We start from the raw sequence: 12,631 nt of genomic DNA, 5'->3' as shown, positions 1-12,631 counted from the left end.
ATATCAACTGAGTGCACAGTCTTTTAAGCAGAAATCTGAATCACGTCAAGCCAATTCACCTTCCAGTGTGTGCATCTTGCATTCTTTTAATTTATTCCCTGTGCCCTTTTCTTTGCTTTTATTAGATGTAGATTCACTCTTCTGTAATGTTAACTTCGGAATAGTATATGTCAATTTACACTCAAGATTTTTCTAATATTTTTAATTTCTTAATTTTTTAATTTTTTTATTTATATACATATATATTATTTTTTTACAGTTCTTGCTATTTGTTCCCTGTTCTATCTAGTGTAACTTGCTAGGGTACAATGCTCTTTGTTATAAAACATGGAAAAGATATCGGGCAGAAACATGAAAATACTACTCACTGCCCCATTCACAATCAACTTATAAGATAATGAATTTACTGCAAAGGTAAACTTTTCTTTTTTTCAAAATATACTTGGAACTCTTGTTCAGGAAATACTTCAAGAGATTGTATTAAATTACTGTAAATATACTTACTGGTCTCTAGACACTCGCGTTATTCAGGATGGCTGTGATGTCTGCCCGTATTCAAATGAAACTTGGAGGTTTATGTTATAAATCCAACTGGAGGTATAGTATTGTTTTTGAAAATAAAATTTAAACATTCTGGAAGACATTGGCTAGCTATTCACCAAGATTAGATTTAATAAATAAGTATTATTTTAACTAGCCCTGAATGAGGACTGAATGCAGAGACAGCTAGTTGTCATCCAGTATCCATTCTCACTTATTTCCATCATAAATGGAACCCTCACATTTTAGTCTCAAGGCTACTCAGCCTGAAACCACAATTATAGCTTCCATAGCATCCAGGGCCACGGTGTAAGTACACTTTTCACAAAGAAATGTGACCAGAAATGACGTATGAAACGTCTGGCAAATGTCCTTGAGAATAAGATTTTTGCTGTCTGCATTTTCTTTCTCTTTTCCCTGGAGTGGAATTTAGAAGTGATTATAGGCAGCCTTCTTCATCAGCACACAGGAGAGCAACATCTTAGGGGCTGCTTGAGTTCAGAGAGGAGGAACCAGGATCTCTGGATGAGTGAAGAGATGAACCATCTATTCCTCTAGCTGCTTATAGCTTAGACTCTTACTTAAGAAAGAAAGAACTATTCTTCATGTGTAAGTCACGTTTACTTTGGTCTCTGTTGGAACAGTCAGACATTATTTCAAATGCTACTTAAAATATAAGAAACAATATTCATTATTAAAATAAATTGGTGGAGCATTTTTAGTGTACAAATTTTCTTCAATTTTCTCAAAAGTCACAAAATCCTGTGACCTCACTATTATTATATAAGTCTCACAGATAAAGAAACTAAAGCTGGGGGAATTCTGCTCTATCAAAAGTTACCCTTGGCTCAGTCTGTTGAGCATCCAACTCTTGATCTTAGCTCAGGTCATAATCTCACAGTTTGTGGGATCAAGCTCTGTGCTGACAGTGTGGGGACTGCCCAGGATTCTCTCTTTCCCTCTCTCTCTGCCCCTCTCCTGTGTTCTCTCTCTCTCTCTCTCTCTCTCTCTCTCTCTCTCTCTCTCTCTCTCTCTCAGAGTAAATAAATAAACTTTAAGCAAAAAAAGTTACCCTAATACATGAGTTCAAATATAACACACCTGGAAGGTAGAAAGCTTAGTTTTGAAAATAACCAGTAGTAGCTCACAATAGGTTTTGCTGTGTTAACTTTTCTCCTTTAAAGTCTTTATCATTGCTAACACCTACCTTACTGGATCCTGCCTGGAAACCTAATGCTTGACCTCCAGGAAGTTGCTTAATATCTAAGGACCTCAGCTTCCTCATCTGCTTGTATAAAGGGTGATTGAGGAGGTGAGAGGCAAATGTGCTTTTTAATAGTACGTTACATTTTGTTTGTGAACATCAGCCTAATGGCTCAACTGCAGAGATACCTAGTTAGGCTCACTTTATTTGAAAACCTTGAAAATAAGTATCATAATTTTTGGGGTGCCTGGGTGGCTTAGTCAGTTAGGCGTCTGACTTCTGCTCAGGTCATGATCTCTGAGCTGTGCCGACAGCTCAGAGCCTGGAGTCTGCTTCAGATTCTGTGTCTCCCTCTTTCTGCCCTTCCACTACTCGCACTCCATGTCTCTCAAAAATAAATAAACATTAAAAATTTTTAAATGAGTATTATAATTCATATACGAATGCCACACCTCTTAGTATTTTTTTATATGAAATTTATTGACAAATTGGTTTCCATACAACACCCAGTGCTCATCCCAAAAGGTGCCCTCCTCAATACCCATCACCCACCCTCTCCTCCCTCCCCACACCTCTTAGTATTAAATGTGGCTAACAAGTAGTCCTTAATACCCAGTGGGAAATCGGCTTAGGAAGTATGGAGAAAGGGGCAGTATGAAGAATCCTCTGATTTAACCACCTCAACACCTAGGTACAAATGAAGCTGACCCCAGAGATAATGAGCAGCTTACCTCCCAGCAGAATCCAAAGAGGAAAGAAATGTGTACTATACTCCATGAGTGTGTAGTTGTTCAGGCAATTGCTACTTCTCCCTAAACTGAGAAATGGGCACTAAGAAAACCCCTTTAAGTAAAAACTCCTAGTTAGAGATAGGAAGTGTGCTTAGGAGGGGTTCCTGGGTGGCTCAGTGGGTTAGGCGTCACACTCTTGATACCTGCTCAGGTCATGATCTCACGGTTTGTGAATTTGAGCCCCCATCAGGCTCTGTGCTGACAGCTCAGAGCCTAGAGCCTGCTTCGGATTCTCCGTCTCCCTGTCTCTCTGTCCCTTCCCCGCTCATTCTCTCTCTCTCTCTCTCAAAAATAAACATTAAAAAAAAGTGTGCTCAGGGACACTTGGAGAATAGATTATTAGGCTGAAAGGTGTTACTGTTAGATTTGAGTGGGTGGGGCTGGACAGAAAAGCAGGCACGCTGTCCCATCTCTTTCATGAGCTTCCTTGTATTTAAATGATGGAAGTTTCTTTTTTTTTTTTTTTTAAAGATTTTTATAATGTATTTTATTTACTGTGAAAGAGTGAGAGCATGAGTGGAGTAGCAGCAGAGAGAGGGAGGGAGAGAGAGAATCCCAAGCAGGTTCCACACTGTCAGCACAGAGCCTGACTTGGGACTCGATCTTACAAATGGTGAGATCATGACCTGAGCTGAAATCGAGAGCTGGGTGCTTCACCAGCTGAGCCACCCAGGAGCCCTGAAATGATGTTAGTTCCTAGTCAGATAAGCACATGAACATGGGTCATACAGTTACTTATTGGAAATCAATAGCAAATTTGCCTTTATGTAACCAGTTTAGGTCTGTCCATGTTACTTTTCTAATTAATCCCCAAGTAAAGCTAAAAATTACTTTTTAGTTTTTATCATTAGATATTTAGTGAAACAACTACAAGTTTATTGGGGATAGGAGTCAAGAAAAGTAAAACATAATTAATATTACTTATGTTCACATTTTAACTGAAATTCTGCTTCCTTGAAACCCTAGAAAAATACAAATCTGGTTGCAAAAGGTGCCAGGTTTGAATCCCAAGTTTGCCGAAGCTGCTTAATGTCTTTTAAACTCAGCTTCCTAATCTGAATTGTGAATAATGTGTAAGGTTATTGTGAGATTAGAGATGATACACATCAAATACCCGGCACACGTTAGCAAAGTATATGGAATTGTGTGCTGATTTGCTCTGCACCTGTGCTGTATTAATCGGGATACAATAACCGCTTGGGTACAGTACTAGAAAAAATCTGATCTAATAGAAATATGTTGTTGGTTAAGCTGAGGATACATAGCTCATGCAGAATCAATGCCGACATAATACTTAACCACCATCCTTTTAATATACTCCTATTGACCAAAATGCAGCAGCAAACAATTGAGAAGATGTGAGTATGAAGCTAGATGACAATCTGGGCCAGTGGGGACATAGCCTGGGATATAAACCTTGGTTTTCCACACTTTAATGGCGAGCAAGTAACCTTTTCACCACTTCTCAAAAACTGGCTAGAAAGTTCTGGTTTTCTCAAAGAACAGTTATAATCTTTAGTTTATTTTCTGAAAATTTTATTCGTCACACACAAAAATAACCCTTTTCTTCCACAACTGAGTGTTGTACGCTGAAAAATTAATGGCATTTCTGTAACTTCTTTTCAGGGGCTTAGCATTTTCATTTAGCTGATTAAAACCTATTGTAGATGATAATTATGCCAGCTTTTTTAAAAAAATCATTCAGACACTCACAAATGATTTTAAAATCTTTAAATGTACCAGATTTTTATTTCTCAGAGGGTTTCTACTTACAGAAAATTTGCTTAGATTATTCCCTTTTGTCATATTCTAAGTAAATGTTAAATCAGTGCAAAATGGGTGGATTTGTATTTCTAAAAATAACCTCTTTCACAGGAAGAAGAATTAAGGAAGAGTGGGGAAGCCAAGTATGCCCACTTGAGTGATGAACTTCATGTATTAATTGAAGTGTTTGCTCCACCTGGGGAAGCTTATTCACGAATGAGTCATGCACTGGAAGAGATTAAAAAATTCCTGGTTCCTGTAAGTGTCTTTCCTTTTTCGCAAAATTGTTTCTCATAAGCTTTTTTAAATGTGCCTTTGATATTCACTGACTTGCTAGACAGAAAGTCATACTGCAAACTAATTATTTGTTGAGTTGATAAGAAGGTAAAAAAAAAAAAAAAATAGAATGCAACAAATGCTTAGCGTAGGACCTGGCATGTTGTCATCACATAATGATGGTTTGACAGTGTCCTCAGTATATCACAGGCCATACACCAGTTCATGGTTATGAAGAATAAGACAATTAACATAATTATATATATATAATTGAAGTTGTATACTTTTCTCTTGTGTCTTAATCACTTGGTAGTTGACATGTATTCTTGGCAGTTTTTAATTAATAGAGAAAGCAGGTGTAATGGGACAGGAGAGATTAAATATGTAATATTTGTAACAAGACAATGATGTTATTTGAAAATATCAAATGCATTCTTATCTGACATTATGCCAGGTGCTGACTCATTATAAAACACCATGTCAAATAATCAATATTAATACAGCCAGACATTTGTTGACCTCAAACAAAAATTGGGAAAATAAACTCATTGAGCTCTATGAGAGCACCAGAGAGCATTCATTTAGTAAGGCAGCAAATTCAGGGTTGCACATTGGATAGAATTCTCTACTGATTTTCTAAGAAATAGAGGAAGGTTAAATGAATGAAGCTTTTATAAAGGTTGACAATTTAGCATTCTAGGAAGAGGTCATTCAAATAGAAATCTTGGCATCAGGCTTAGAGCTGGGAATAGGATAATTGGAAGAGAATGCTGAGTAAAGTTTTCTGGAGTGCCTGGGCAGAAGTCTTTGGCAGAGGAAGAAGACAGTAGCTAAGATTAATCTGTTCAATGAAGGAACACTGTAGATTTCTAAAGTAAGCAATAAATTCAGAGGAAATGGTGGGTAAGATCCATTGATTGGCAGTGATTTTGAGAATGGGAAAAGAAAAGAAGAAAAACAGAATTTCAGAATGTAAAAACATCAATATCTAACCACATAATGTATTTATATGCTCAGTTTAAAAATTTCTTTCAAGACAAGGTTATAGAATAATCCCATACCACTCTGATTGTTCCCTAACTGTATATGCACACAGAATTTCTGCGCAATTTATTATCTGGTGCTTATCAAAACACCTTCCTAAACAGATCCCATATTTCATAATCATAAGGATGCTATATTCTCTCTTCCATTTGCCTCCAAACTAAATGCCTAGCTGTTGGGTACACGACTTTCCTATATTTAGCTCAGATCAGACCTCTAGTGATATAGGTGGTGTAGGAAAAGGCTAAGACTACCGATATTACTAACTCATTTCATGCCTATAGACAGATAATTTCAATTCTCATAGCTTCAGCTTATTCATCTTTAAAAAGAAGATAGGGGCACCTGGGTGGCTCAGTCGGTTGGGCGTCCAACTTCGGCTCAGGTCATGATCTCACCATCCGTGGGTTTGAGACCTGCATCGGGATCTATGCTGACAGCTCAGAGCCTGGAGCCTGCTTAGGATTCTGTGTCTCCCTCTCTCTCTGCCCCTACCCCACTCAAGCTCTGTCTCTGTCTCTGTCTCTCTCAAAAATAAATAAACATTAAAAAAATAATAAAAAAGTAAAAAATAAAAAAAGATAATTATAAGTGATTGACCTCTATCACAGTTTTTATGAATATTAAATGGGTAATGCATATGAAAGGACAGAAAATTATCAAGCACTATATAAATGGATGTTTTCAATCTGTTGTGTTGTAGTAGGTAGAATCTTGGGATAACTTTTTGAACTTATATGTAGAAATTTGAAGTTATATGTAGAAATTTGATGAGATATATAAGATGAAATGCTATTTCATTGCTACATATATATAGGTCCTAAGTTGTAGACTAGGTTAACCCTATTTTACTATAAAAGCCAGTATTACATCTCACTTACCTTTTCAACCTTGTGATACCTGTAATCATTTCATTTATAACTTATCCACTGAAATATATACTCCATGAGGGCAGGGCTGGCAGTGTCCGTCTTGTATTCCCATCATTCAGCATTGTGCATGGCACAACAATTATTTGTTTGAGAGTCTGACTGATGGAATGGCTGATTAATAGGCACCAGCAGTGATGCAGATATAAATAGCTATTTAGGTCAGGTTGGGGGAATAGTACCTCACAATTAAGATTCTCTCTCTGTACACATCCAGATGAAGACCAAAAATCTCACATTGGCTAGCGGGACCTGTTCCTGCCTGTCTCTGGGATTTTATCTCTGCCTGTCCAGCTGCTCACTTTCTGTGCTCCAGATATGCTGGCTTCTGTTCATCCTGTATTCCAGGCTCTCCAGGGTCACTCCTCACTAAGGCCTTTCAAGATTCTTCTCCAGAATACTGACACGCCTGTCATTCAGATCTCAGCTCACAAGTTAGCAATGCAGGAAATTCTTTCCTGACCACATGGTCCAAAGTAACCTCCCTACATTTGGACAGTCCTATTATATTTTGTTCACAATACCACTGGCTGCCTGATTTAACAGTGCAATTCACTGTTTTGTTATGTTGTAGCTCTCTTTGCCTACTTATTTTCCTCATAGCTCTTATAAACTATTATATATAATACATATATTATATATACACACACACACACACATATATATTACTTATTTGTTTATTATTGGTTTTCCTGCTAAAATATAAATGTCATTAGGGCAGATATTGTCTAGTTTCACTGCTTTATTCTCTTATTTTGAACAATGCCAGGCATGTGGAAAATAAATAAATATTTTTTAGAGGTGCCTGGGTGGCTCAGTGGGCTAAGCATCTTGGTTTCTGCTCAGGTCATGATCTCAAGGCTCGTGAGTTCAAGCCCCACATTGGTCTCTGTGCTGACAGTGTGATTCTCTCTCTCCCTCTGTCTGCCCCCCCAACTTGTGCTGTCTCTGTCTTTTTCAAAAATAAATGAATAAACTTAAATTTTTATTTTATTTTTATTTTTTAATATAATTTATTGACAAATTGGTTTTCATACAACACCCAGTGCTCACCCCAACAAATGCCCTCCTCAATGCCCATCACCCACTTTCCCCTCTTCCCCACCCCCCATCAACATTCAGTTTATTCTCAGTATCCAAGGGTCTTTTATGGTTTGCCTCCCTCCCTCTCTGTAACTTTTTTCCCCCTTCCACTCCCCCATGGTCTTCTGTTAAGTTTCTCAAGATCCACCTATGAGTGAAAATATATGGTATCTGTCTTTCTCTGACTGACTTATTTCATTTAGCATAACAACAATAGCCAAAGTATGGAAAGAGCCTAAATGTCTATCAACTGACGAATGGATAAAGAAGATGTGGTTTATATATATAATAGAATACTACTTGGCAATAAAAAAACAATTTTAATACATAAATATTTTTATAAGGGTGAATGGGTGAATAAATGATGGAATGAATAAGCTTTTAAAAAATAAATAACCTGGGGCTCCTGGGTGACTCAGCGGGTTAAGTGTCTGACTTCAGGTCACGTCATGATCTCACAGGTTGTGGGTTCAAGCCCCACATCGGGCCCTGTGCTGACAGCTCAGAGCCTGGAGCCTGCTTCAGATTCTGTGTCTCCCTCTCTCTCTGCCCCTCCCCAACTCATGCTCTGTCTCTATCTCTCAAAAATAAACATTAAAAATTTTTTTTTTAAATAAATAACTCTTCTGATATCTCTCAATGTTGTATTAGCAGATTTTACAATCAGTGAAAGTCCTTCTACTTGATAAATTTTTCCCATTTGCCTTGTTTGCCTTAGCACCAGGCAAAGGATGGCGACTGTCTACTTCATCCTTCACCATAACCAGAGGAGGCAAACATGAACAACCAGTTCTTTTGTTATTATAAAAAATTACTTGGTGATCCAAGTTTCTTTTGACATTGATATTAAAGTCTACAGAAATGCTAACATATCAGGACATTAAAATTTACCAATATAGGAGGTGAAGAATTATAGCCAGTCAGAGGCATGCTAGAACTACCTAGAAAGCTAATGTAGACTAAGATACTCGAGTCCCACTGCCATCTAATTCCTTTATGAAATGGAGTGTCTTTCCATGGTCGGAGTTTTTATATTCCTCCCCCACCCCAACATTTCTTTTCTTTTTTTTATTTTGAGAGAGAGAGAGAGAGAGAGAGAGAGAGAGAGAGAGAGGGAATGAGTAGAGGAGGGGCAGAGAGAGAGGGAGAGAGAATCTCAAGCAGATTCCGCGCTCATTGCAGAGCCTGACACAAGGCTCGATCGCACGACCCTGAGATCATGACCTGAGCCAAAATCAAGAGTCAAACACTCAACTGACTGAGCCACCCAGGTACCCCCCACCCCAACATTTACCCAGTGTGCCCTATATCCAGAGGTTGTAATTGTCCAAGACTGCTGACTTGAGAACATACAACTCCTCATGAAATGTCTGCATGTTGTAAGATGTTGTAAAGCAACAGAGTTTTAGTACTTTAAATGAATTGTTAAAAGGCAAAATAATTATTATTACCTTGGGAGAAAATTTCTAACTTTTTGATTTCCATCTAGTTACTAGTCTTATCAAAACAAGTTGAGAGGCAGGTCAATAAAACATCAATAAATTGCATTTTCCTAATTTTAAGTCTCTAATACTTTGAGCAGATACTCTATTAAATTTTTCATCTATTGCTAATTTTTCTTACAAATACAGATTAGGCAAATTAAATTGATTGACAAATAGTGACAAAAAGCATATAAAATCCTAAACTAATATATGTTTCAATAATGTTAATGCCCTTCTCTTCCCCTATAGTGTATAAAGGGGTAAACAAATATTGTCCTTATTAGTAGTAGTAGTAGTAGTAGTACTTTCTTTTATGTTCAGGCACTAAGACTGCCACATATGGTTGTGCCTTGCCCAATGCTAGGGGACAACATTTACATTGTAGTTTGCAAATGAGACCCCCTGTTATCCTTGGATTCAACTTCCCTTTTTCCAACCCTAGTCATCAGATTTCCTTAAAATAATGATGCTGTATTTCATTTTCCTAAATCACCTTCAAATTAAATCACCTTCAAGTTAAATCACCTTCAAATAAGTTGAATTAGGAAGTTTTACTTGTGCTTAATAATCAACTTGTGATTGAAGCATAGTACATTGTCTCATAATTAGAATTTATGAAGTTTCAGCAAATTCTGCTCATTGAATGTGAGTTTATTCATTCATATTTTGTTTTTTGGGGGTTTTTTGATGTTTATTTATTTTGAGAGAAAGAGAGAGAAAGAACACACCAGAGCAGGAGAGGGGCAGTGAGAGAGGGAAAGAGAGAGAATCCCAAGCAGGCTCTGCACTGACAGCATTGAGCCCAAAGTGGGGCTTGAACTCATGACCTGTGAGACCATGACCTGAGCCAAAGTTGGAAGCTCAACTGATCAAGCTACCCAGGTGCCCCCATTCTTTCATAGAAGAGATGAAAGGATGGGTTTCCACACAAACAGGAAATTAGATTTGTGTCACAGGTAACAAAAAGATTACTTTGTTACCAGCTCAAGAGTTAGTTGTTGACAGAATTAAGAGATCACAATATTCATTTCTACCAAGCCTGGTCATGGCCTCAGAATCTTTCTCAGTGCAGTATGCTAAACATCACTATAATATTAACAGAGCTGACAGAATTTGAAAAGTATTTGTCATACCTGGAATATGCCTTTAATGATCATTATTAGAAATTTGTATCATTTAAAGAAAAAGCATTATACATACATATATATATGCACATATATATATATATATATATATAAAGATAGATAGAATAGACTACAACATAGACTACATTATATTGTACATTAGTAAAGAATAGAATATATTAAAACAATTCAACATAGAAAAAAATGCATCATTCCAGGTTATTTCTTTCCTGCATCAGATTGGATGTATGTCTTGATGACAGTAGTGATTCTCAAAATGGGGCAATTATCATTTATGGTTTGAGATTAGAAACCTGTGTAGGAAACCTCTCAAGAATGTGACTATGGAGGAAAAGTAAATTCTTTCCCTCTTTGTAGTAAAAGCAAAGAGAGGATATTCTTGCCTTCTCTTCCTCAAAGACTATAATCCTAGCTCTGACATGGGAAAATGGCACGGATTGCTTAATATTAACAATCATACAGGAAAGCAAATAAAAGGAAAATAGAAAAGAAAAGAAAAGCAGGGCATTTTTCAGTCTAGGAGATAGAATATCTAAAACTTTCATGCATTGAAAAAAAATTTATAAAATTTTGAAAGATTATAAACCTAAGAATGTGTCCCTGAAATGCATGTTATAATGTGATAAAAAGTGGTAATTGGGTCACAGTCTTTTATACAAGTGAATATGTAGGGAAAATGATGCATTAACTAAAAACCCACCAGTCAACAAAAGTACCTTTGGTAGTTGGCAAGACCTATAGACAAGGTGGGGGATGGCAGCTACATTTTGCCTGGCTGATGACAGCAGTTCAGCTTGTATAGCAACAACATCCTATAGGCAAGATAATGATCAGTAAGGGAATAAAAAAATAGAATTCAATGCAGAGAAGGAAACAGAGTCCACACCTGGGTATCATTTCTTCATTGTTATGGTGGTTGTTAAAATGTTGTCAAGAGGTTCCTCAAATTACTCTCTTCAAAACCAGTTAATTCTCTTTTCTCTCTCATAATAGTGTGGCAACTGATAGCACTAAGCACAAAGCCACATGTATTTATGTAATTATTATTTGCTCAGAAATTGTAATGCCCCCGATTTCGAATCCAAGAGACCACCAAGGAGCTGATACTGATGCAAACGCATGAGGGTTTATTTGCAAGCTCGAGCTTGGGCCCAAGTATACCCGACACAGCGGAGCAGGGACTTGGACCCCTAGGTTAAAAGGTGTAGCAGTTTTATAGGGGCAAGTGGCCAATGAGATTGTAACACACACAGAAAGTTGCATAGTCATGCCAGTCCACACGCAGGTGGCCAATTGAATTACAATTTACCCTATAGTAACTGTTTGAACTAGCCTATCACTCTGGTCAGAATTGGCTGGCAAGTTTGGCGAGCAAAAGGCGGGGTTTACATTCTTTGGCGGTTAGGGGTTCTGCATTCCTAAATGAGCCAGTTTCCAGTAAGGGTGTGCTCAGCGGCTTGACTAGGGTGGGGGAGTGTCTTAAGCAATAAGTAGGTCATGTGGGGGTTATACATGAGATGGTGGGTGTAGCAGAAAATGGAGTTAGTCTTGCTCTGCTTGTCCAGGGGTAGGGGATTTTTGTTAAATTCCTTGAATCCCACAAAATGTTTCCTGTATTGCTGTAGTACTAGGATCATATTCTGATTATATTTGGAGAAATTTATAATCATCTAACATTAAGTATTTCTCCTTATCTGCTAAGTTGTAATAGATAATACAGACCTATGACTTAGAAAATAATTAAAATTATTACTTGTTCTTAGAACAGAACTAATAATTTTTATTATGTAATTATAACATTAATTATAATAACATATAATTAATAAGAATAACATTGTAATAACACAGTTTATTATTGTTGTTGCTGAAACCAGGGCCACTTTACTATTGCTAATTGATTGGCATAAACTGAAAGACAGATAAAAAGAAGAGTGGATAATTATTTGAGTTTGATTTTCCGCAAACCCTAATACAAGTATCTTCTTACTCTTCATGATACAAATAATCAAATGTTCACTTTATGAATCTAGGGTAGGATGTGATCATCTCCTTTTTATCTTAAGAAACAATTTGTCACTAATTATTTCTGGTCTCATTTGATGTCAGGGATCTGAATTCTCCAAACCCATTGTTTTTAGGAGTGTTTATTATTTTTTAAATGCCCTGCATTCTTCTCTTGTTTCTATCATCACCTTGGTTTCAACTTGATGATTTACTCCTTCCCCATTAACTGACATTAAATCACAATAATTGCTTTTGCAATTCCAAGTTTAGTCATTAACATGAAGGCTTAGCAACATTCCTAAGCTTATTTGTGTTATTAAAGATATGTGATTCCTAAGGATACAGGTTTAATCTCCAAGGCAAAAAA

General features: G+C 37.0%; 1 protein-coding gene across 16 annotated transcripts in view; it reads left to right on the top strand.

Annotated features, from left to right (window-relative positions):
- The window catches only part of KHDRBS2 (KH RNA binding domain containing, signal transduction associated 2), a 610,124-nt gene that overhangs the window by 295,365 nt on the left and 302,128 nt on the right, over window positions 1-12,631 (top strand). For all 16 annotated transcript variants that reach the window (XM_045057696.1, XM_045057693.1, XM_045057697.1 and 13 more), the window contains exon 4: window positions 4,411-4,557. In XM_045057696.1, coding sequence (XP_044913631.1) covers window positions 4,411-4,557 — 147 coding nt within the window. The remainder of the gene's footprint in view (window positions 1-4,410; window positions 4,558-12,631) is intronic.

The sequence above is a fragment of the Felis catus genome, chromosome B2 (genome assembly GCF_018350175.1).
Source record: "Felis catus isolate Fca126 chromosome B2, F.catus_Fca126_mat1.0, whole genome shotgun sequence".
In the NCBI taxonomy this organism is placed as follows: Eukaryota; Metazoa; Chordata; class Mammalia; order Carnivora; family Felidae; genus Felis; species Felis catus.
The sequence above is the reverse complement of the archived record's forward strand: the minus strand, read 5'-3'. Positions and strand labels throughout refer to the sequence as shown.